Genomic DNA, 26,637 nt, shown 5'->3' with positions numbered 1-26,637 from the left:
ATCCTGCAGCCTGTGTAACAAAAACCACATCCACAGAAAGACAGACAAGATGAAAAAGCAGAGGACTATGTACCAGATGAAGGAACAAGATAAAACCCCAGAAAAACAACTAAATGAAGTGGAGATAGGCAACCTTCCAGAAAAAGAACTCAGAATAATGATAGTGAAGATGATCCAGGACCTCGGAAAAAGAATGGAGGCAAAGATCGAGAAGATCCAAGAAATGTTTAACAAAGACCTAGAAGAATTAAACAACAAACAAGCAGATGAACAATACAATAAGTGAAATGAAAACTACACTAGAAGGAATTAATAGCAGAATAACTGAGGTGGAAGAATGGATAAGTGACGTGGAAGTCAGAATGGTGGAATTCACTGCCACAGAACAGAATAAAGAAAAAAGAATGAAAAGAAATGAAGACAGCCTAAGAGACCTCTGGGACAAAATTAAATGCACAAACATTTGCATTATAGGGGTCTCAGAAGGAGAAGAGAGAGAGAGAAAGGACCTGAGAAAATATTTGAAGAGATTATAGTCGAAAACTTACCTAACATGGGAAAGGAAATAGCCACCCAAGTACAGGAAGTGCAGCGAGTACAAGACAGGATAAACCTGAGGAGAAACATGTCACACCACATAGTAATCAAATTGACAAAAATTAAAGACAAAGAAAAATTATTAAAAGCAACAAGGTAAAAATGACAAATGACATACAAGGGAACTCCCATATGGTTAACAGCTGATTTCTCAGAAGAAACACTACAAGCCAGAAGGGAGTGGCATGATATACTTAAAGTGATGAAAGGGAAGAACGTACCCGGCAAGGATCTCATTCAGATTCGATGGAGAAATCAAAAGCTTTACAGACATGCAAAAGCTAAGAGAATTCAACACCACCAAACCAGCTGCACAACAAATGCTAAAGGAACTTCTCTAAGTGGGAAACACAAGAGAAGAAAAGGAACTATGAAAACAAACCCAAAACAATTAAGAAAATGATAATAGGAACATACATATAAATAATTACCTTAAATGTGAATGGATTAAAAGCTCCAACCAAAGGACACAGGCTCGCTGAATGGATACAAAAATGAGACCCATATATATGCTGTCTACAAGCGACCTACTTCAGACCTAGGGACACATACAGATTGAAAATGAGTGTGAAAATGACTATACTACCCAAAGCAATCTACAGATTGAATGCAATCCCTATCAAATTACTAATGGCATTTTTTACAGAACTAGAACAAAAAATCTTAAAATTTCAATGGAGACACAAAAGACCCCAAATAGCCAAAGCAGTCTTGAGGGAAAAAAACAGAGCTGGAGGAATCAGACTCCCTGACTTCAGACTATACTATAAAGCTACGGTAATCAACACAATATGGTACTGGCGCTAAAACAGAAATACAGATCAATTGAACAGGATAGAAAGCTGAAAGATAAACCCATGCACCTATGGTCAACTAATCTATGACAAAGGAGGCAAGGATATACAATGGAGAAAAGACGGTCTCTTCAATAAGTGGTGTTGGGAAAACTGGACAGCTACATGTAAAGGAATGAAATTAGAACACTCCCTAACACCATACACAAAAATAAACTCAAAATGGATTAGAGACCTAAATTTAAGATCAGACAGTATAAAGCTCTTAGAGGAAAACATAGGCAGAACACCCTTTGACATAAATCACAGCAAGATCCTTTTGATGCACCTCCTAGAGTAATGGAAATAAAAACAAAAATAAACAAATGAGACCTAATGAAACTTAAAAGATTTTGCACAGCAAAGGAAACTATAAACAAGACAAAAAGACAGCCCTCAGAATGTGAGAAAATATTTGCAAACGAATCAACAAGGATTAATCTCCAAAATTTACAAGCAGCTCATGCAGTTCAACATTAAAAAAACAAACAACCCAATTAAAAAATGGGCAGAAGACCTAAATAGACATTTCTCCAAAGCAGATATACAGATTGCCAACAAACACATGAAAGGATGCTCAACATCACTAATTATTAGAGAAATGCAAATCAAAACTACAATGAGCTATCACATCACACTGGTCAGAATGGCCATCATCAAAAAATCTACAAACAATAAATGCTGGAGAGTGTGTGGAGAAAAGGGAACCCTCTTGCACTATTGGTGGGAATGTAAATTGATACAGCCACTATGGAAAACAGTATGGAGGTTCCTTAAAAAACTAATAATAGAACTACCATACAACCCAGCAATCCCACTACTGGGCATATACCCAGAGAGAACCATACTTCAAAAAGACACATGCACCCCAATGTTCATTGCAGCACTATGCACCCCAATGTTCATTGCAGCACTATTTATAATAGCCAAGACATGGAAACAACCTAAATGTCCATGGACAGACGAATGGATAAAGAAGATGTGGTGTATATACACAGTGGAATACTACTCAGCCATAAAAAGGAAAGAAATTGTGTCATTTGTAGAGACGTGGATGGACCTAGAGATTGTCATACCGAGTGAAGTAAGCCAGAAAGAGAAAAACAAATATCATATATTAACGCATATATGTGGAACCTAGAAAAATGGTACAGATGAACTGGTTTGCAGGGAAGAAATAGAGACAGAGATGTAGAGAACAAACACATGGACACCAAGGGGGGAAAGTGGGGGTGGGTTTGGTGGTGGTGTGATGAATTGGGAGATTGGGATTGATATGTATACAGTGATGTGTGTAAAATAGATAACTAATAAGAACGTGCTGTATAAAAAGATAAATGAAATTTTTTAAAAAAGATATTACTTACCTCACAGGTTTATAGTAACAATCAAATGCAATAATATACATAAAGTACCTAGCATGGTATCTGACATATAGTAAGAGCTCAGTTAATGGTAATCATGTCGATTATACCACTGACAATAAATATATTCATAAAAGGGAACCCTCCCATACTGTTGGTAGGAATGTAAATTGGTTGCAGCCACCATGGGGAACAGTATGGAGGTTCCTTTAAAAACTAAAAATAGAGTTACCATATGATCCAGCAATCCCACTTCTGGGCATATATCCAGAAAAGACAAAAGCTCTAATTTGAAAAGATACATACACCCCAATGTTCATAGTGGCACTATTTACAATAGCCAAGACATGGAAGCAACCTAAGTGTCCATCAACAGATGAATGGATAAAGAAGTTGTGGTATATATATACATATACAATGAAATATTACTCAGCCATAAAAACAAATGAAATAATGCCATTTGCAGCAACATGGATGGACCTAGAGATTATCATACTAAATGAAGTAAGTCAGAGAAAGACAAATATAATATCACTTATATGTGGAATCTAAAAAAAATAGCACAAATGAACTTATTTACAAAACAGAAACAGACTCACAGACATAGAAATCAAATTTATGGTCACCAAAGTGGAAGGGGTGGGGGGATAAATTGTGAGTACAGAATTAACAGATGCACAACTACCATATATAAAATAGATAAACAACAAGGATTTACTATACAGCACAGGGATCTATATTCGATATCTTATAATAAACTATAATGGAAAAGAATTAAAAAAATATAGATATACATATGTATGTATAAGTGAATCACTTTGCTGTACACCTGAAACTAACACAATATTGTAAATCAACTATAAATCAATCAGTATCTTCATATAATTACCTCATATAAAATAATAGGAAACAATTGCATAAAACAAGTTAATCTGCTTAATACCAGAGTTATATTACATTCATGGGTGGAAGAAGAAAGGTAATTATAATAGCTATCTTCCAAGTACTTCCATGTACTCTTTTAAGCACTTTATGTGTATTAACTACACTTGATCTTCCCAACAGCCCTATGAGGTATATACTACTATAGATGGGCATGCTGAGGGCTTATATAACTTGCTCCATCCAGTTTTAAAGATGTAAAGGGCAGAGCTGGGATTTAAACACAAGCAGTCTGTTCCCAGGGCCAAGTTCCTTACCACCATGCTCTGAGCCATGCTTTGCGCTAATTACTTTACAAACATTATATCTAATTTGCTCTTTGCCACATGGTACATAAAATCATTTCCAATGTACAAATATCCTCTCAGAGTTTCAGTTTCCTTTAAGGGACTTGCTCCAGATTCACATGTGATATTTAAACCCAGGCCTGCCTAAAGCCTATGCATTTTCCATTTGTATTTTCCTTAAATATGTTTTTAAATGGATTCCATCTTTGATGAATCAATGTCTTTTTCTACAAAAGCTGAGAGCTTTAAAAAGCAATATCTAATAATATTTGTCCTGCATTTCCCATGCTTTGCTAGATGGAGACATCAGAACTGACAGACATCAGAAATGGTAAAGTCTGAATGGGATTTGATACAATAGTTCTGGAATAAGCAGCAGGTTGCCCTAGTGTCACGGTTTTCAAGCTTTTTTTATCTTCAACCCACGGGAAGAAATCTATTTTTCATCACAACCCAGTAGATATACTCACAGAGACACACGTTATATTCACAAAAACAATGTTTGGCCTTATATGTTAATAGCATTTATTTTATTTTATTCAGTCTATTTTATTTCTTCCAAAAAAGTGCTTGTTAGGACCAACCAAACTGATTTCACAACCATTAGTGTGTTATGAGCCACAATTTGAAAAACCCTCCATTGGAAAATAGATCTCTTCCAGTGCTCCAATTCAGATTTATTTCAAAGTGGCCTGCATGAGACAGCTTCAAGAAGGTGAGTGACTGATTTGGTAGCCATGCTAATTTCTAAAAATAGAACCTAACAAATGCATATCAGACCCACCCAAACTGAGTTTTGTTTTTTGTTTTTTTTTTGCGGTACGCGGGCCTCTCACTGTTGTGGCCTCTCCCGTTGCAGAGCACAGGCTCTAGACGCGCAGGCTCAGCGGCCATGGCTCACAGGCCCAGCCGCTCCGCGGCATGTGGGATCTTCCCAGACCAGGGCTCGAACCCGTGTCCCCTGCATTGGCAGGCGGACTCTCAACCACTGCGCCACCAGGGAAGCCCCAAACCTGAGTTTTAATCTTGCTTTTCTCTTTCCTTTTTTTAGTTCATTCATGAATTTGTTACTTTTTCTACAACTGTTTTTAGAGTCTACATTTCAGGAAGCATACAGGGACCGAGGAATGAAGGATGAGTAAAAACAGGCATGCTTCCTGATGGCAGAGTGGGAATGAAAGCTGTTAATCCAAAAGCATGCAGGAAAATATTTTCAAATTATGATAAGTAGAGCGAACAAGAATACGGCACTGTGTATAACAGGGAGACGAGGTTTGATATGGAGTGTTAGAAATGTCTCTGTGAGGTGTCCTTTGGGCTGAGACTGAAAGAGGAAGAGACAATAACCAGGTAGTGGACAGCATTGTGCGTGCAGGCAAGGTCATACCATATCACAGTCTTCTAAAGCTGGAGGGGGCATGAACTGCTAGTTGAGTAATGGAAGGAAAAGATCTTCAAAATAAGTCTGGAAAAGTAAACAGGGCCAGACCACACAGAGTCCTGCGGACCATGGAAAGAGGTGAAGGGGTTTTATGGGGCTGCATAACATAAAACTCACATTGTAAAAACATAACCATGGTGTGTAGAATGAATTGGAGAGGTTCAACATTACACAGAGAGAGCTGTGTATAGTCTATGGCAATATGATGGAGTAGGGTGGAGCAGGGTGGTGGTCCTTTGTTACTTATCTCCGCTCTTACTGAGCAGACTTTACAATGCATTTCACATGCAGTGGGACCAGATTTACTAATTTTGGAGCTGTCAACTAACAAATAAGCCATGATATAGCATTTTTAAAAAGTAATGGAAATGCATCATTGAGTCTATGGGATAAATGGCCAAGGTATAGGGAAGCTCTTTCACTTTTAGGTTTAAAAAATCAGGTTATGATATGAACCTTCATATCCTAGTTATTACCAAACTGTGTTGTGCCCACATATTTTACTGGATATAGTCCTGGAAATTAAAATCTTATCTTCTCTCCCTCTGAGAGTCTAGGATGTGTGATAGAGGACTTCAGGTCTGATGTGCCGAAGGGGAAAAAGGATTTTTAACAGCCAACTGGCTCCATGATTAAATAAATTTAAAATCATACTGGCCAAGGGAAGCATGTTGCCTCTTGCCTGGGCTGCTTCTTCTCTAATAATCCCCCGCGTGGCCGGGCACTGTCGTTAACTTGACACAACTGGCACCTTTATCAGTTTGTTCTTTGAATAAAAATCGCTGAGCCCAAGTCGCAATAAAAATGTTCGTTCACTTAGGGTGAATTTAATAATACACTTGTCCCTCACTTCGAGTTAAATAGAGTAATGGGAGAGGAGTCCTCTTCTCTGTCACCGGGTTTGGGACCTCCGCCTGCCTCCAGTGGGGAGCTGAATGCAGCCAATCACTGCTCTCTATGCGAACCCAGTCTGCCTGGGTTGTATCCATTGGCAGCGAGTTACGTTCATGGTGAGCATTCTCTTCTCCCTTCTTTTGGTACCCAGTTCTCAGCCACCTCATTTGCCAGCTATCCCAAGAAGACACTGCTCTCATCCCATGAACCATCATCGTTTGTTATATTAGCTAAGGGCAGCCTAAGTGCAATAGATCCCGGGCAGGGTTACGTATAACTAGCACATTATTACTTCCTGAAAGACCTGTAAAACAATGGATATAACGTGTAGTGGTGCAGCTGGGAGGATTCCGAACCAAATAGCCCAGGTTCAGGAACCTATCCTGGTGCCCATCAAACCTATGGCAGAGATGCCCAGCCAGTCCTTGCAAGGAGGTGAACAATAACACTTCCTAAAAGACAATACCAAGGATGTGCTGCCCACATTTTTACAAGCCCTTCCCGTGTTTCTGTCTAAATTCTCCCTAAGGGCTTAATTTCTGACATCTTCTGTGTGAATCAGTCCTCAGTGGTAAACAGAATTTTATTTACTGAACAAGGAAACACCGAGGACCTAGTCTTCATTAGAATGTTACTGCCTCAGATTAATGCTTCATTGAATTTCTCTTTTTTCTTTTGTTTGCAAGTCCTCTCCTCCTCTAGCACAATGATCACTCTAAAGAAGAAAATGTACTCAGTACAGTTCTCCCATCATTGATATTCTATGTTTGTTTCCTAAGCAAAGAACTTGTCACTAGGAATTCGTTTGCATCCTGGGCACTGCTTTGCAGACTCTTAATTCTGTGATTCAAATAAAACTTGAAAATATGATCTCAGTGACATGATGTCAAAAGAAACGTGTTGACATAGTGCTGATACAGAGAGCTTTCTGTGACTAGAAATCATGTCTGTGCTTTGAGGAAAACAAAACGAGTCATAGCCGTTGGAATGCATTTTTACAAAAGACTCTTTGCAGGGAGCAGAGGCCAATTCTGCTGGCCTGTGTCTCCTTCCCTCTTCCCGTCCGTCCAGCCCATGCTCCTTCAAGTGTGAAGTCCCTGTCTGATCATACGTCCTGCTTAAACCTCTTCACCGTCTTTCCAACGTGTACAGACTCGTGAACAAGCTCCTGTCATGGGATCTGCCCTCTATCTTTCTCTCCAGGCTCAAGCTTCCCCGTAACACCTGTCGTTCCAACAAACCCAAACTATTTTCCTTTCCCCCCTCACATTGTGTTCTTTCCCATGTCTGTGCTTAATTCCTGCTGTTTTCCTCTCTCAGATCTTCCTTTTGGACCTGGAGACCCCTTCACCTCTACCATTTATTGGGTGTTCTACCTCATGCAAATTACTGAAGCTTCACCGGGCCTTGATTTCCTCATTTGGAAAATGGGAGCATAAGAGCAGCATTGTGGGGTTAATGACACCACATTTGTGGAGTCCTTTAGCATCTGCCCCAGAGATGTTGGCTTTATTTTGTAGTTATTATTATTGTCACCATCCTTCAAAATTTAACTCAGTTTTCTCCTCTGCTGAGAAGATTTCCCTTCCCTCCTTATCCCAGAGACTGAGCGAATTACTGCCCTGTACTGTGCACTTACTTCTTTATTGCCCTTTTTATATCTTTTTCTTATCATTTATGTGGTTCATGATTTGTTATAATGTTGCTGGGCAATGAAGTTGTTAGTGTGGAAAAATAAGCACGAGGTGCTTCAAGGAGGGCTTGTAACTCATATTTTATGGACCTCCTGCAACAGTGTGTTCAGGATATGATCGTTAATAATAGGTGAATAAATGGGGTGTTCTTTATTTCCTGGGCTTTATAGCTTTGTAGACCTCCAGTTAATGGGTTCTTACTATATGCCAGGAATGACATTAAATATTATACTCATCATATTTAGTCTTCACTATGATCAAATGTGGAAGATCTTCTTATCATTCCCATTTTACACATGTGGAAACGGAGGGCCTGGAGTGAGTAATAGACCAGTACTCCCAAAGCCTGAACCCTTAGCTTAGGAAAGTTCTGCTCTGATCTGTAAGGTGTCCTTTGCCTCTGGGCCTCTTTAGTGTGTACATGTATTTAACCCACTTGCATTTCTAATTCCCCTCCAGGTACTCCTTCCAAGATGAGGAAGACATGTTCATGGTGGTGGACCTGCTGCTGGGCGGGGACCTGCGTTATCACCTGCAGCAGAATGTCCGCTTCCAGGAAGACACTGTGAAGCTCTTCATCTGTGAGCTGGCCATGGCCCTGGACTACCTGCAGAGCCAGCGCATCATTCACAGGTGAGTCAAGTCCAAGGGGACAGCCTTGGTCTGAATGCACAGGAGGGAATGCACAACCTGAAGCATTCAACAGGTCCTTGTTGAGCGTGACATCTAATTCTTACTTAATTCTTACAACATCCCTGGAGGTAGGTGTATTGTCCCCATTTTTCAGATTAAAAAAAAACAAAAACTGAGCACATTGAGCTTAGTCTGCCCAAGGTCACAGTTTGTAAACAATAAGACCAGAATTAGTGAGTGTTGGTGCTGCTTATAACTAAGCCTAGACAAAGAGAAGAAAAGGTGACATATAGGAGCTTAATAAATATAAATGAATTAATCAAAAGAGAAATGGAGGAAGTGCATGAAGGGAAAGAAATAGAATGGGTAGGAATAAAATTCTATGGGGAGAAAATTTGAGTCCTAACATCTGCCTGTCATCTACCCTATTGTGAGGGCAAGCTGCAGACAGAAGTTAGCAAAAGCAATGTATCTCCTTCACTTGGGGCATTTGTGCTAAAGACAAACAAATAACACAAGTAGCTATAAACCCAAACAGACAACAGAGAGAAAAGGATAATGCTTTATGTTTATATAGGAGTTCGTAGTTTTTAATGGCAAGTTCCTATATAATATCTCACTTGATCTCTGTAATAAGTGATAAGTGAGCTGAGCAGGTATAGTTAGACCAGTATTAAATATGAGATTTTGTGACCTGGAGGCATTAAAGTATCATCTAGGTTACTTATAAGAAGTTTGAACCTAATCACCATCAAAGCAGCTACTATTTACCTGGCTTTCTATATGCCAGGTACTGCTAGGTACTTTCATATATTATCCTGTTAAATTCTCAAAACTCAAAGAGTACTCCACATTTCATTACAGTATTCCCATTATACAGATGAGAAAAGTGTGGCTCAAAGATTTGCCAAGGAGAGACCCTGACAACTGGCATTGCGGGGATTCAAACCTCTATCTCTCCGATCCTAAAGTCAGAGCTCTGTCTACTATACTACCTTGCATTAATTACACATATGAAATATATACATTAATTAATTATGCATTGTTAAATGAACAACCAACATGTGACTCTGCCACTGTCATCTCTAATCCTTGAAGAATCTGCTGAGTTTTTAAGTTTAATTATGTCTCATTTACTGAAAATTTGTCTAGATAAAATTTTTGCCCACCACTAGTTGACATTTATCTAGAATTTATCAGGTCTAGTACAGGGCCTGTGGTTGAAGATGTAACATCATAATTTATAGATTCTCCATGCAAGCACTGTGGACCAATCCTTTTTTTTTCTCTCTCTCTTTTTGGCCTTGGCGCTTACATAATTATTATTTAATTTTCTATCTTTGGAAGGGCCCATTTGTATTGGAAACGTGCTCTTCAGGAAATGGATAAATGGAAAGCAGACCAGTTAATCATGTATGATCTCGGAAGTAAATTTACACACCCGGTGTTTTTGTCAATAACTGGGAATCCTGTTGACAAGCGATCTTTCTCCCATACTGCCTTTCTGCTACCTCCCGCCTACTTCTTTCCGAGGAGAAACTTTTCATATTTGTAGGCTATAGAGTCCCTGTCAGGGTCTTCATGCTCACTCATCCTCCCCCAAATTGCCAACCCACAGTCTGTTTGGGGTGCTGACATTGCAGATCTCAGGCAGAAGCCAGGGACTATGAAAAGCCAACATCACCAGAGGCCACCTTGTAACTTTCTCCCTTCTCTGTTTGAATCTGAGTTCTGTGGCTTCTTTCTCTGAGCTTCATTTTCTCAGTCATCACAAGTCAAGATGCTCTGAGCATTTTTGCCATGTGCTTAGAACCATGTTCCAAGAAGAATACAGGAGAAAAACGAAACAGAAAACTTGATACAATTTTCACCCCCAAGGAACATAACCATACCAAATAGCATTGTTTTCTGTCCTTGTCTCCCTCACTCTCTTTTGCTCCTATCACGGTTTTGCCACTTGAATAAGAAACCAAGGACTAAGTTTCTGCTCCTTGCCCTTTACACACTCACAATTACTACTTAGTGCCCATCTTCAGAGGGCCTCTTTGTACTGAAATGTCTCCTCCTCATGGCAGATGAATGGAAGGCAAACACCATGACATTATGAATACTGGGTTAAAATGAGATAGCATCCTAGGACAGGAATAAAGATGCAGATGTAGAGAATGGACTTGAGGACACGGGGAGGGGGAAGGGTAAGCTGGGACGAAATGAGAGAGTGGCATGGACATATATACACTACCAAATGTAAAACAGATAGCTAGTGGGAAGCAGCCGCATAGCACAGGGAGATCAGCTCGGTGCTTTGTGACCACCTAGAGGGGTGGGATAGGGAGGGTGGGAGGGAGACGCGCAAGAAAGAGGGGATATGGGGATATATGTATACGTATAGCTGATTCACTTTGTTATACAGCAGAAACTGACACAACATTGTAAAGCAATTATACTCCAATAAAGATGTTAAAAAAAAAACACAAAAAACAATCCAGATGTATTTCTACTGCCCATATGTCCTACCTTGCCTCCCCATGCGTTATATTTTATAGTCAATCGTAACATTTTGTACCTCTCCTGAGGAGTTGTGATGTTTTGGGTATGTAATTACCTAATGTCTGTGTGCTGTGCTAAATTGTAAACTCCATGAGTTGGGGCCATGCGTGTTGTGCTTCTCACTGTGTAACCAGTGTGTGACAAAAATCTGAAGGAATGAACACTGCCCGAACCACACGGATGACAGATTGACTAAAAGCCCAGCTTTACAGATAACAAAGACGAAATTAAACTAGAAGGCATTAAAGCCATAAATTTCAGAGCTACCTTGGTCTTCACATTGGGTAATCATGTAATTTATCATCCAAACCAGGGTACTCCTGAGAATGAAAGGAGTTGTGTTAATAATTATGCTGGGACAACAGGCAAAACCCCTAAGTGTTTCGGAAAAATCAGAACATATATCAACCTCATTAGGGCTTTTCAAGACAGTCATGACCAAATAGGCATTTTAATTGTGAGGGAGCTCTAATAACCAGGACTTTCTGCCTTCAGACTAGTAGATATCAATGTGAAGTGATTTCCATTTGAAGTGGTATCAAATGGCTTAAAAGACATGTACGTGGTGAACTAAGCAGTGTCCCTTTGTCTACGGCATTTAGAGGATAATAGTGGCGGCACTCTGAAGCCAGCTTCAGGGCTCCTGGGGCAGAGTTAAAAACGTGAAGAGCAACACAGAAGAAGAGATAGAGGCTTCTGAGTACTGTAATTCTCTTTCTAAATCTCTTTCTTCAAAAGAATGTGAAGAATTCATGCTGTATTTGATGGAATCTAAGATAACAAAACATCTTTCAGCTACTTAGAGGATTGGATTTAAGACACAACCTGAGTTCCAAAGTATTAAAATGTGAATAAAAAAAAAAAGGACAAAATACAGATTTCCCAGGCAAGGAAAGATCATTTGCATGAAAGTGCAGATGTAAAATATGTGACTTCCAGGGCTTCCCTGGTGGCGCCGTGGTTGAGAGTCCGCCTGCCGATGCAGGGGACACAGGTTCGTGCCCCGGTCTGGGAAGATCCCACATGCCGCGGAGCGGCTGGGCCCGTGAGCCATGGCCGCTAAGCCTGCGCGTACGGAGCCTGTGCTCCGCAACGGGAGAGGTTACAACAGTGAGTGGCCCGCGTATCAAAAAAAAAAAAATGTGACTTCCTAATTTCAAAACAACATTTTGTCTCTGGACAGGGTAGAAGGTTCCAAATTACCTGTGGTGGTCAGCGAATATGTGTGGAGCAGAAGTGGTAATAGGCTGCCCTGACTGAGGGAGTCCTGGGTACCAGGTGCTCTGCTTAAGCACTTGTGAATTATTTCACTCAGTCCACCCACAACTCCAAGAGGCTGATGGTGTGACCGTCCTCATTTTACAGCTGATGAAACTCCGGTTCAGAAAATCACTTGGCTAACGTGTAGGTGAGGCCACCTACACTTGAAGGATATGCAGAGCTCTTAGCCACTCTCCACACCTACTGATGTTCAGCACTGTTGTTGCCCTGAGGAGGGTTTGGCACAGGGTGGGGCACGGCCACCTGCCTTCAGGTACCCGCTGTCTGGCTGCACAAATGAAGATGACACAAATGGAGCCAACAGACAACAGAAGAGCCTAAAACTAGAAGCTAAATTGGATGAGAAAGACTGAAGTGCTTCAGTAGGGAAGATGCTTTGGGGTAACAAAACAAGTTTCTTCTGAGCTCAGAGGGCTTAAAAGCAGGAAGGAGAGTTTAGTCTGTGTAAGGGGAACTGTATTCTGAATGAAAGTATTAGTTTGTCTCCCTGTGGTAACACAGAATAGGCTCTGTCTTTAGTGTTTTTTTTGCATTGTTTTTCCTGCCAGCAATGGCCATCTTAGTTATTTTTTTTAAATACCATAAATGCTATTTCTGCCTAAATTCCAAATGAGACATAAATGGGGTTTTGTTTTATTTTGTTTGTGGATTATTTTTAATCCACAGACTTGACTTTTTGTAGTTTCCTAAATATGTAGAATATTTAGCTAATTTTTTTTCACTTTTAGAATCTGTTTTCTGTATAGCTGTGAAAGACACAGGATTGCACAGTAATCATTAATTTTGAATTGTGCAATTAGACATGTTTCTTATTGGACGGGAAGTCAAACATTTTTCTATGAGTACAGCTTGAAAATCAGCTCTAGTTTCCAAATTATGGCCATTTCCTTGTTCAATATTCTGCTTTACTTACATTACATCAGTGAATCAAGATCTTAAGATATAGATACAGTGATTATTTGCTTTTATTTTTAAAAATAAGGAAAATTAAACTTATTACAATCCTTCCTATGGGATAGTACTCTGATTTGTTGATTGCCACAGTCTCTCCAGTGAATAAAGTGATAGAAAGTAATTATTACAGTCTAATGACAAATTTGTATTCCTTCCCTTGTCAGATGTTAAAGACTCAATTACAGATTTAATCTAATGAGATGAATTGTTTGGGACAGTTAAATAGTAAGTCATCTTGGGTCAAAATACCACTTGAGGGCTTCCCTGGTGACGCAGTGGTTGAGAGTCCGCCTGCCGATGTGGGGGACACGGGTTCGTGCCCTGGTCCGGGAAGATCCCACATGCCGTGGAGCGGCTGGGCCCGTGAGCCATGGCTGCTGAGCCTGCACGTCCAGAGCCTGTGCTCCGCAACGGGAGAGGCCACAACAGTGAGAGGCCCACGTACCGCAAAAAAAAAAAAAAAAAATACCATTTGAGTGGATGTTTGTTTTTCTGTCTTTCTAAGAATTATCTCACTCTAATGAAGTTATAACTGACTGCTTTCTAAATTCCTACAGGAATAAGATAAAAATCTAATTAGGCCATTGGTATCAATGATGGCAGTGCAACAGAGTGAGCTGCAAAAGTTCATCTCCATCTCCAACTGATTACAGATACGCTGAAGTAGGAATAAAAGAAAATTCATGATTGTCAAAAAAAGAATAGGATGCTATTTTTATTAATCACCTTTGTCTTCTCTGCTATAATCATAGAAACCATTAACTGACACCCAGTCCATCTCGGAGCCTCCACATAAAATACACAAAGGAATTCGTTTTCGCACATGCCCTCTTGGACTGAAGTAGCTGCTTGCCAGGTGTTTATATCATTCTTCTGGAAATCAGCATTTTGATGGTGAAGATAAAAACTTAGGGATATGCTTCTTTCATAAATATTCATTCAAGAACTGTTTCTTGAGTATCTGTTTGCTGGACAATGTTCTCGGTGCTGACCTTCAATTCTGAAAGGATGGACAACTTCCCCATCATCCAGAGTTGATAATATAGCGTGAAAGGGAGTCAAGTAAACAATTCAACACTCGTACCAGAAAGGTGTTTAAATTCTGTGGCATTTACTACAAAGGAAATAAGCAGTTATGTGTGTATCCTGTGCCACCCATACACGTCACTCACACTCAGTGCAGTTTCACAGTGGTCTTGATCCTACTTTTAGTGGTAGCCCCTGGCTCACAATATTCCTTATAAGAAGTGGTCTCTCCCTCCTAAACTGAGGCCCTACTCCTCACTCCTGTTCTAATCTCTAATCTAATCTCTAGTCTAATCCAGAGCGGTTGCTAAATACATCAGTGACTGAACAAATGAATGAGGACAGAATATACACGTGCTCCTTGGGTGGACGTGGAAGGTAAAGGTTGCTGTGGATAAAGTTGTCTTCAGCATCTTTTTAATTTATTCCCACTGTGTGTCTACAGTGTGTGGGGCTCCATGCTGCCTTTCCTCCATGCTGTGTTAGTTGTTATGCCATGTAACGAAACCACCACAGATGTAGTGACTTAAAATAACACACGTTGATTATCTCACAGTTTCTTTTTTTTTTTTTTACACCTTTATTGGAGTATAATTGCTTTACAATGGTGTGTTAGTTTCTGCTTTATAACAAAGTGAATGAGTTATACATACACATATGTTCCCGTAACTCTTCCCTCTTGCGTCTCCCTCCCTCCCACCCTCCCTATCCCACCTCACAGTTTCTTTGGGCCAGGAGTCTGGACACATCTTAGCTGGGTTCTCAGAAACGCTGTAATCAAGGTGTTGGCCAGAACTGGGTTCTCTTTTGGAGGCTGGACTGGGCAAGGGTCCACTTCCAAGTTCAGTAGGGATGTTGGCAGAATTCATTGCCTCATGACTATAGGACTCTGCTTGTTTCCTCAAACTCAGTGAGGAGACCAAGACTCCAGAGTGAGTCTGCTAGCAAGACAGGGTATATATCATTGAATAAAATTATGTAACACAATCACTCACAAAGAAGAGCGACCTCCCATCACCCTCGCTGTATAATGTCAGTTAGAAGCAAATCATACAATCAGCCCACACTCAAGGGCTGAGGATGACACAAGACATGAACAGGAGGAGGTGGGGAACATGGGGGGCACCATAGAGTCTGTCTACCATACTTCCTCTAAACAAGTTTTCCTATGCCTGACTCCGACATCAATATCCTCTATGACCGTAAACATAATCCTGAACATCCTTGTCAAGGAAGCAATGAGGTGGTTTGGTCAGATGAACAGGAATGGTTCTTTCATACCTAAGAGTCTAGGGTGATTCCCCTCAGCCCTGATAGGATGACGCTCTTCAAAGTATAACCTCTTTGACTTTCTGCTCTCTACCACGCACCTATTTCTCCCCAGCAATGCCCCATGACCGAAATGAACTGTCAAAGGGCATGTAACAGTGGGGTGGTATAGTCAGCCTTTAACACATTTAATAATCAAGACCTTTTTGCAATTCAGTTGTGAGCCAAAATTCTTTGTTTTAACGAAGGTCTTGAGTTTGTTACAGGCAGAGATCTTCGAGGCTGAGATTTCATCTTTTTGTCTGACTCATACACACTGCAGCATCTTGGAAAACACATTTTTATTTTCTTGGGATGATCATTCATAGGGAAAAAATAAGATCTTTCTGCAGCTAATCATTTTAGTCAATGCTCATTGAGTTACAGATGAGCTTCTGATGAATGAACTTGTCAACACAGTGACACCCCAGGTTTCTGCAGCCTGTGGAAATGAGTCATCTGGAGAGATGCTTTTCTAATTCCTGGAGGTGTTTACTCCCCTCTGCTCACCATTTAAATTATACTACAAATACCTATCTCATTTTCTTAATGGCTTAAGAAGAGCTGTCATTCATTGTGCATATACCAAGAACTAGGCACTGTGCTAACAAGCGTTTTGCACACACTGCCTAGTCTGATAGTCAGCAGTACTGTGACAGGGTTAAGTGACTTGCCCAGTACCATACAGTTGGTATACTAAGGCCACATTCAAAAGTAGGATGAACTGATTCAAAGATCCTACTCTTAATATAGGCTCTTTTAGTTTCATTCTTATGAACATAATAGACTTCTTCAAGATCAGATGAGCTATTTAGTGCTATTTACCCAACAGCAACGAACATTAGGTTAGATACACATTTTTAGTTGGTATGTGTTATGGGTTAAATTTTGTGCCCCCCCACCCAAAAGGTATGTTGAAGTCCTAATCCCCAGTAACTCAGAATGTGGCCCTATTAGGAAATAAGGTCTTTACAGAGGTCATCAAGTAAAAATGAGTTTATGAGGGTGGGTCCTAACCCAATATAACGGGGATTCTTACCAAAAGAGGGAATGTGGACATAGAGATAGATATAAACAGAAGGAAGATGATGTGAAGAGACATAGGGAGAACTCTGTGTGAAGGCGAAGGATTGGAGTGATGTGTCTATAAGCCGAGGAAGGCTAAAGTTTGCCAGCAAACCAACACAAGCTAGGAAGAAGCAAGGAAGACCCCTCACCTACAGGTTTCAGAAGGAGGAGGGCCTTGATGACACCTTGATTTAGACTTTTAGCCTCCAGAACCATGAAACAGTATATTTCTGTTTTTTTAAGCCACCTGGTTTGAGGTACTTTGTTACAGCAGCCCTGGCAAATGAATACAGTAAGTTTTCATAGTTTTTTTAGGTGCTGAAATTTCAATCTTTGCTTCTCTAACACGTACTACTCAGAGCAGCTTCTACTTCACTCCTGATAGGCTACTTCAAATATATTATGGGATGGAAGACCAGAACAAAACTTGTTAGAATTGTTTATAAAACTACAGTAACCCGAGAGAGAGTTCACTAAGTCAAATCCATTAGTTTTAGTAGATGGTAAGCGATTTTATGTTGCCCAGACACTGTCTCTACTTACTTTCATATTTCAGATTTGGTGAGATATTTCAGATATCTCTGGCTTTTTCATAACGTTTCTCTAGTCCAAGGAGTTTTGTTTTGTGCTTACATATCTCTAAGGGAAGTGAAATCTTTTCCAATTTACCAAAGCAGCATGTCCAGGATGATGAAATTAAAAGTCTAAAAATACTTATAGATGATCTGATTACTTGTATTGTCCATGCTCCAAGTGATGCTGTCTTTCTTCCTCCCAGTGTATTTTTTTTTTTTTTTTTAGCGGTACGCGGGCCTCTCACTGCTGCGGCCTCTCCCGTTGCGGAGCACAGGCTCCAGACGCGCAGGCTCAGCGGCCATGGCTCACGGGCCCAGCCGCTCTGCGGCATGTGGGATCTTTCCGGACCGGGGCACGAGCCCGTGTCCCCCGCATCGGCAGGTGGACTCTCAACCACTGTGCCACCAGGGAAGTCCCCTCCCAGTGTATTGTTAATATCTTCTGTTTATTGCAGTGGGATAATAGATTTTGGCTTCCGACTGCCATTTTCTGTGGAGTGGTTGAGAAAATGCCCTTGCTTGTTGTTTTGGTAAATCTTCTCTTCAGAAGGTCACCAGCCCTTGCGAATATTTTCTCTTCCTAACTCCCATGGCAGAAGGGCCACTTGAGCCTCAAAAACAAAACGGCAGTGCAGTAATGAGGGTATTAGGTTGGTACGTTCTATTCAGCACCTGCTCCCAAGCTACCGAATAATGAATGAGCATGAATTACACATTGTGAAAACAGGAGGCTCTGCCTGCTTTGTATTGTGCGTCAGGCAGTTCCGAAAGGAGCTTTGAAACTGTGCTTCTCACACGAGGGCACCCATTTGTGAAAACCCACGTGAACAAGGCAAAGAGCTGCTCGTTTACAGGTTAACATTTAACTCGCCTGGTGCTGAGCTTTTAATAGTTTCTATAAGGTCAAGAGTTTCGTTAATATGCAACCTGTAACTTAGTCCAAATTAAATTTTACTTTGCCTAGCCTACATTTTAGTACAAAGCTGACGCTTCATTCTTTCAGGTTTAGTCATTTAACAGGTAGTATTGATGACTTATTTATGTGCCGGGCACACAGCTCTTGAATGGAGGTTTTTCTTGTTTCATTAACAACTTTGTTTATTCACATGTATATTTTTAAAATTTTGTATTGAAGTATAGTTGATTTACAACGTTGTGTTAATTTCAGGTATACATCAAAGTGATTCAGTTTATATATATATACGTATATATGTGTATATGTGTGTGTATATATATACATATATATATATAAATCTATTCTTTTTCAGATTCTTTTCCATTGTAGGTTATTACAAAATACTGAGTATAGTTCCCTGTGCTATACAGTAGGTCCTTCTTGGTTATCTATTTTATATATAGTAGTGTGTATATGTTAATCCTAAACTCCTAATTTATCCCTTCCCCCCTCCACTTTGGTAATCATAAGTTTGTTTTCTACATCTGTGACTCTATTGCTGTTTTGTAAATAAGTTCATTTGTAACATTTTTTTAGATTCCACATATAAGCAATGTCATATGATATTTGACTTTCTCTGTCTGACTTACTTCACTTAGTATGAAGAGTTTTTGAAGAATAAAAACATGGTTTCTGTCCCTTTAAAGCTTACAGTTTGGTTGAGGAGATGGACAATGACTATAATACAGAAACATAAACAATGAACAAATACATAAATAATCATGTTAGTTACAGAGTCTGGTGAGTGCTTTATGGGAAATAAACAAGGATCTAAGAAAAAGAGTACAGAGGTGGGGGTGAGGGTCATTGCTCTCAAAGAAGCCTCGCCAGTAGGTGGCATTTGAGCCAAGCCTTGCAGGACAAGCAGCTCTAAGGTGGAAGTTTGTTAGGTGTCCTGGAGCAGAACAGAGGCCTCTGTGGTTGGAACATGTGAGAAAGGGGGGGCGTGGTTCAAGAAGCCACAGGAGAGGTGAGCCGAAATCAGGTTGTCTTACCATGCTCTCACAAAGGCTCTAGTTCAAACTTATTTCTTATTTGTGCTTTAATGAAAATACAGAGCCAGTCAGGAAAGGGGACATATTTGAATTTGTAATCAGTTTGGAGATAAGGATAGAACATTCACAGTGGGTGGTAGGAAAATAAGGATGGAAATCATAGAGAATGGGATCCACGAGCTATTCTAGATACTAGGGCAAAAAAGAGCCTGGAGATTATTAGTTCACCTTGCTCCCTCTGTAGGTAAGGGATTGGCATACTTTATCTGTAAAAGGCTAGATAGCAAATGTTTTAGACTTTGTAGGCTATAGGGTCTGTCACAACTCATTGACTTTGCCATTGTAGAGTGAAGGCGTCCAGATAATATGTAAGCAAATGAACATGATTGTGTTGCAATAAAACCTTATTACAAACACTGAAATCTGAATTTCACATGATTTTTTATGTGTCATAAGATAGTATTCTTTTTTATTTTTCAACTATTTAGAAATGTAGGATCCCTTCTTAGCTCATAGCCATACAAAAACAGATGATGTGCTATATTTGGCCCATGGGCCATAGTTTGTCAACCCCGGTACAGATGCTAAAACTGTGGCCCAGAGAAGCAAGTGATATGCCCAAGGTCACAAGGCAAATCAGAGAGATGGCTAAGATAAGAAATCATGTGTTCTAGCTATTAGGCTGGTACTTAAAAGAAAAAAAATATAGTGTCTTCATTGATAAAAGTAATGAGAAGATATTATGTAATATCTTATAATAAGACTTTTATGTAATACTTTGGTTCAAATCGATAAAGATGGCATGTTTATTTTAGAAATTTGTGGGGGAATATAGAAAAGTATTGCAGAAAATAAAAACCCAGTGGTAATCTAATGTGGTTTATTTCTAGCCTTATTTGGTTGAGCATTAAATATATACTGATAATCTTTTATAGAATTATCACTATATGTATAGGAATATGCAAATATATACATATGGTCATATCCTTTGTAAACAGAATAATATGAAGATATTTTATATGCTCAAATCATGTAGCTGTCCACCATGATATTCATATGCCCATAGCAAGGCTATTTGCAAGGTGTCCATCATAAGCAGTGACTGATGGTGTTAGAATTATATGATGGCTCTTCCACTTACAAGAGAGGCAACTGTGGGCAAGTTACTTAGCATCTCTGACCCTCATTTGCTATATCAGTAAAATGAAGAAACCTATACATAATTTACAGGGCTGTGGTGGAGATAAATTCTAACGTATGCACAACACCTACATAGAAAGTGTTCAATAAATTTATAGCTATTGATTAATATTGATACACTATATCCATTTGCTTCCATTACCTTCCTTGCACTAAACTATGGGGAAAACATACTGTTCCTTCTCATACTCTAGAATACATCATCACCAAAATTACACATTTATCTTATAATACAACCATTAAGAAAACACAATATTCTCGCTTGAAAGCAGAGTATGACATAGTAGACAGGGTAAGGGGCTTTGGACTAGTCAGATCAGGGCTCAGTTTGGGGCTTCGTCCACTTATTAGCTGTATGACTTTAGGAAAATTAATAAGCCCTGAGATCTATTTCTCTAATTTGTGAAGTAGATTTAATAATGTCATATATATTAAAGCGGGAAAAATATAACAAGCCTTTATTACATTGCTCAGAAAATCAGGGATGGCTAATAAAGGGAAGCCACACTATTTTCCTGCCAGTTGGAAAACAACTATGGGCTATTACAGAACCTTGGGATGTTAGAGTGAAGGTTAACGTAGAGATCAAGTCCTACCTGCATCCAAAGGCAGAATTTCTTCCACAACCTCTCCAACAAGGAATTGTCTTCCTAGCTTTTAAACACTTCAGAGGTGAGATACTCATTGCCACATAAGGTAGATGATTTCATTTTTAGACATGCTGAATTTTTAGAAAGTTCTTCCTTCTGTGGACTCACAATCAGCCTCATGGGTCCCCTGCTGCCCATTGGAGCTGAACTAAGTAAGGTGTCGAGTCAGACAGGGCTTCTATTAGTCGTCACCCACTCGTAATCTTACTGGTAATTTATCTCTAGCCTCCAGGATTCCTTATGGTCGGTGCCCTGCTGTGATTAGTGTTTGTTCCTTGTTAAGTATTTTGAATATCACTCCTGGTGTCAGGTAAACATGAACTGGAATCCTGACTCTTCTCATAATAGTGGAGGACAATGCAGTAGTTCCTGGAATTAGCCCTCTGTGTGCCTCAGTGGTCCCATCTATGAAATAAGGGTAATAATTATACCTACTTCATAAGGTTGTTAGAGGATAATAGGGAATAAAGTATTCAAAGGGCTTATCCTTCTCTCACTTGTTGCATTAAATGAGATCTGTCATCATGAGTACATCACAATGGCTCCATGATAGTTGAAAACAACTATTCATCATGTATCGTCCTCAATTTAACACCAGTTTCTTGCCATCTAGCCCTTCCTACACTGACACTTCCTAATTACTTGTTCAATGTTTTCTGAAAGTCACTTGAACAATTACTATGTGCCAGATACGAAACTAGAAGTTTTACATGCACCATCTCACTAAATCTTCACAACAGCTCTATAAAGCAGATACTATTGCTGTCCTCGATTTATAGATTCAGGGAGCCGAGTCTCAGAAACATATTACCAAACATGTTTCTAGTCTCAATAGAAAACTAACTCACATGAGACTAAACGATAAACGGGATTTATTATTCTATGATACTTGCAAGTCCAGATGTACGCCAGACTTGTAGGCTATCTTGATCCAGCACTTCAGCCTGGGACTCTATACTAACTCCTTTAAACCCAATGAAGCACACACCTGCTAAAAGCTTTCCCCAGGACAGCAAGGAAACTTCTTCCTCAGAAGCCCATAGCTTAACTCTTCTTCCTGCTTAATGGCTTAAATAAGTGTCACAGCCCATCCCAGAACCAATAACCAGGACTGTGGAGTGGCATAACTCTCACTAGCTTAGGCCTTAGTCACAGAACCGTCTCCTAAAGTCAAGCGTGGGATAGACTCCCCCAAACAAAGGGACTACAGCGTGTGTGTATATGCGTATGTGTGTGTGTGTGTGTGTGTGTGTGTGTGTGTGTGTGGCAGAGAGGTTAAATACCCAAATTAGAACTGAAATGATTAAGAGAATAAAGAATGCATGTTAGGAGGGCAATCACAATGTACATTATACAAGGTTCTAACTTGCCCAAGGTCCCAGAACCAGCAAGTTCTCAGCTGAGATTTGAAACTGGGTCATCTAACTCCAGAGCCCCACTCTTAACATCTAGGTTCTACTGCTTCCCAAATAAACCTAGTAATGCCTGGGAAGGGATAGAAACATTTGTGATTACTAACTGTATTCTACACACACACACAAACACACCACACAGTACAATACAGTATAGCATATACAAGGCACACGTTTAGTCCATATACTGGTATATACACATTCTGCCTCCAGAGACTACAAAATGGTTAAAACTCTCAAGTTTCTGGGATGGTGGTACATGGCCATACTTCTCAAGCTAGAATGTACTATTGTACTGCTGGGGATTCTCCTTCCTAGAACAACAGATTTATCCAGAGTAAGAAAGGTGGAATTTTACTTTTATATTAAAAGAGATATGGATATATTATAGAGTAGGGTGCAAAGTGTATATGATTTTCAAATATACCACAGAAATTATGAAAAAAATTAAACTTGCTGCAGACCAATTTCAACCACACCCCAGACCCCTGGGTATGTTAGGACATTCTCTCTCCTGAGAGGAAGTAAGATATGAAAGTTTGAGATATAAACTAAGATTGCACCTTGCAGTGTTTGTTTTTTTGCGGTACACGGGCCTCTCTCTGTTGTGGCTTCTCCCGTCGCGGAGCACAGGCTCCGGACACGCAGGTTCAGCGGCCATGGCTCACGGGCCCAGCCACTCCGCAGCACGTGGGATCCTCCCGGACCGGGGCACGAACCCATGTCCCCTGCATCGGCAGGCGGACTCTCAACCACTGCGCCACCAGGGAAGCCTATACCTTGCAGTTTTGGGTTGTAATCCCAGTTCTGTCTGTTACTTAAAATCTTGAACCATCTCTGAGCTCCTCCTTCTTCATTTGCAAGAATGGGTGTAGGGCTTCCCTGGTGGCGCAGTGGTTGAGAGTCCGCCTGCCGATGCAGGGGACACGGGTTCGTGCCCCGGTCCGGGAGGATCGGCTGGGTCCGTGAGCCATGGCCGCTGAGCCTGCGTGTCCGGAGCCTGTGCTCCGCAACGGGAGAGGCCGCAACAGTGAGAGGCCCGCGAACCGCAAAAAAAAAAAAAAAAAAAAAAAGAATGGGTGTAATATCTAAGTTATGGAGCTGTTATGAAGAATAAGATGCTGTCTCTCAAGTGCCTGCCATGTGCCTGCCACAGCATGGACAATAAATAATAGCTATAACCACTCTCTTGACTCATGGGAAGCACAGCAGTTTGAAAACACTCTTACGGACTAGCCCCAACACCAGGCATTGCTAATCAATCTTTTCCCTTGGACATGGAGGTCCTTTACCAACACAGCCTGAAAGCCTTCAGTCTCTTTACTTCAATTCCTTGTAATGGCTTCTGTAACTAATACTACCTTGAACAAACTGTGGGAAAGGCTGGGATTGAGTAACAACAAAAAGAAGTAGCCAGAAAGTAGCTAAGAGTGTAGATCTTAAAAGTTCTCATCACAAGAAAAATAAATTCGTAACTATGTGTGGTGATGGACGCTAACTAGACGTAGTGTGGTGATCATTTCAGAATATACACAAATATTGAATTATTATATTGCACACCTGAAACTGATATAATAGTCACTTATGTCTCAATTAAAAAAAAAAAAAAAAAAAAAGAAGCGGCATCCAAGTGGTAAGAAAGTTGGAGGATGACACCTGGCCCTTACTAATCCAGTCCTGGCATCTTTTCACTTCTGTTTCCTGTTCGAAATTACATGTTTTTGCTTACAATTTCCCATCACACTCTCACACCCCCAAACCTCTCTTTTCTTAGCATGAGTCTGTTTATGTGACCAATAGCCTTCATGTAACACTGTAATTAATATATTATATGTACGATAAATATGATATTATAAAATAACATTATATAAATATATAAATAAAATATTATACGTATAATATTTTCCCCCTCTCAAGAACTTGGAGAGGACCCAATCCAGGAGAGCATTATGTGACAAAGAATTAAATCCAAACTGTGGACCTGTCAGAAAGCCGTGGGACACTGAAGAAGTTGAGTTTCATTAGGATACACTGATTTTCCTGTTCCCTCTTCTCACAATACCCCATATCAGATTGCAGGGTGAGCAACTTGATTCCAGGGTAGGCACAGTGAAGGGATGTAATTAGCCTATTAAGTTCTGCTAATGTCTTGTTAAAGTCATTCAGGTGAGAACAGCAGATATATCAGTTCCGCCTCGGACCCTGCCACAGGGAGTGTTGCATTTCCACACTGCTACTTGTAGTTCTTCCAGTAAGAATCACTGATTCAGCAGGACCTGGACTTTTCTGTTTCATCAAATCAAGCTGCAATGAAGGATTTCTACAGCATGTGTGTGTTCCCAAAAGTGCACTTTACCGCTCTGCAAATGATGGGTTTTTTTCGTTGCCAACAGTAAACACAGTGCATCTGGCATATGGAGGGTGTTTTGTTGTCGTTGTTCTTATTCTTTTGTTTTTGTTTTTCTCTTCTTAGGAGAAAAAGAAATACATGGCTTATTATTCCAGAAGTTTGAGAAGCCAAGGGACTAGATTTACTCATTTTTCTGACCAATATTTATTTAAACACTGACTTTGTTCTGGGCACTTTGATGAGCCTAGGAGCTACAGCACAGAAAAGATGTCCTTGCTCTGAGAACCTGGGGGGAAAACAAATAATGAACAAATAAAGAAGAAAATAGGTAATGATAGTGCTGTGCTGAAAATAAGGTGGAAGTGAAGAGATGAGGATGGAGAGGGCACTACTCTAGATTGGGTGGTCAAGAAAGAACTTGGAGGACATGATATTTTAGCCAAGATCTGAATGACAAGAAGACACAAGCCACCTGAAGGTCTAGGGAGACAGGATTGCAGGCAGAGGGGACAACGTGTGAAGAAGACCAAGAAGAACAGTGCAGTTGGAGCATGGTGTGTGGCTATGAGATGTAGCTCAGGGCTCCGCAGGACTAGAGCACCTACAGGTCATATAAGGCCAGGGTAAATGGTTCGGATCTTATTCCATGTGGGTTAGGAGCCAATGGAGTCATTAGGCAGGGAAGGTGTGTGTAATGAAAAACACCACCCTGGCTGCTATGTGGATAATGGATTGTCAGGGGACAAGAGGAGAAGCAAGAAGAACAAGGTATTATACTATTGCAGACTTCAGTATGATGATGGTGGTAGCGCTGGAGATGGTAATTCTAATGTGTGTCTATGTATAAGTATTTTTTCACTGTAGTAAAATATACATCACATAAAATTTATCATTTTAACCATTTTTAAGTGACAAAGTACATTAAGTACATTTATACTGTGTGCAACCATCACTACCGTCCATCTCCAGAACTTTTTTGTCATCCCAAAATGAAACTCTATAAATATTAAACAATAAATCATCAATCCGTCTTTCCCCACAACCCTTGGGAACCTCTATTCTATTTTCTGTCTCTGTGAATTTGACTATTCTAAGGACCTCATATAAGTAGAATCATACAATAACTGCTCTTTCGTGCCTGGCATATTTCACTTAGCATAATGTCTTCAAGGTTCATTCGTGTTAGAGACTGTATCAGAATTTTATTCTTTTTTAAAGCTGAATAATATTCCATACGTATATACCACATTTATCTATACACCCATCCACGGATACTCGGGTGGCTTCCACCTCGTGGCTATTGTGAATAGTGCTGCCACGGGTGTACAAATATCTGTTCAAATACCTGCTTTCACTTCTTTGGGGTATATACCCAGAAGTAGAATTACTAGATCAAGTATTAATTTCATGGGTTTTTTTGGTGTTTGTGTGGGATTTGGTGGATATCAAAGGTTCTCTTTAGGACATATTATATTTATATTTATCATGGCTGCTAAACATACAGATGGAAACATCAGGCAGGAAGTTTTACATATTATTAGTCTAGAATCCCTGGGTCGGGTCTGGTGATAAAAGGTATATGATAGAAGGTCATGCTGCCCGGTGGATAGGCTGTCATGATGACAAAG

At 40.1% G+C, this 26,637-nt stretch overlaps 1 protein-coding gene across 2 annotated transcripts in view; it reads left to right on the top strand.

Moving 5' to 3' along the window:
• The window catches only part of STK32A (serine/threonine kinase 32A), a 122,042-nt gene that overhangs the window by 58,491 nt on the left and 36,914 nt on the right, over positions 1–26,637 (top strand). For both annotated transcript variants that reach the window (XM_012536944.3, XM_033406846.2), the window contains exon 5: positions 8,512–8,685. In XM_012536944.3, the coding sequence (XP_012392398.2) occupies positions 8,512–8,685 (174 nt within the window). The remainder of the gene's footprint in view (positions 1–8,511; positions 8,686–26,637) is intronic.

This window comes from Orcinus orca, chromosome 3, assembly GCF_937001465.1.
Source record: "Orcinus orca chromosome 3, mOrcOrc1.1, whole genome shotgun sequence".
Lineage (NCBI taxonomy): Eukaryota > Metazoa > Chordata > Mammalia > Artiodactyla > Delphinidae > Orcinus > Orcinus orca.
Note: the sequence above shows the minus strand (reverse complement) of the source record. Positions and strands in the feature narration are given on the sequence as shown.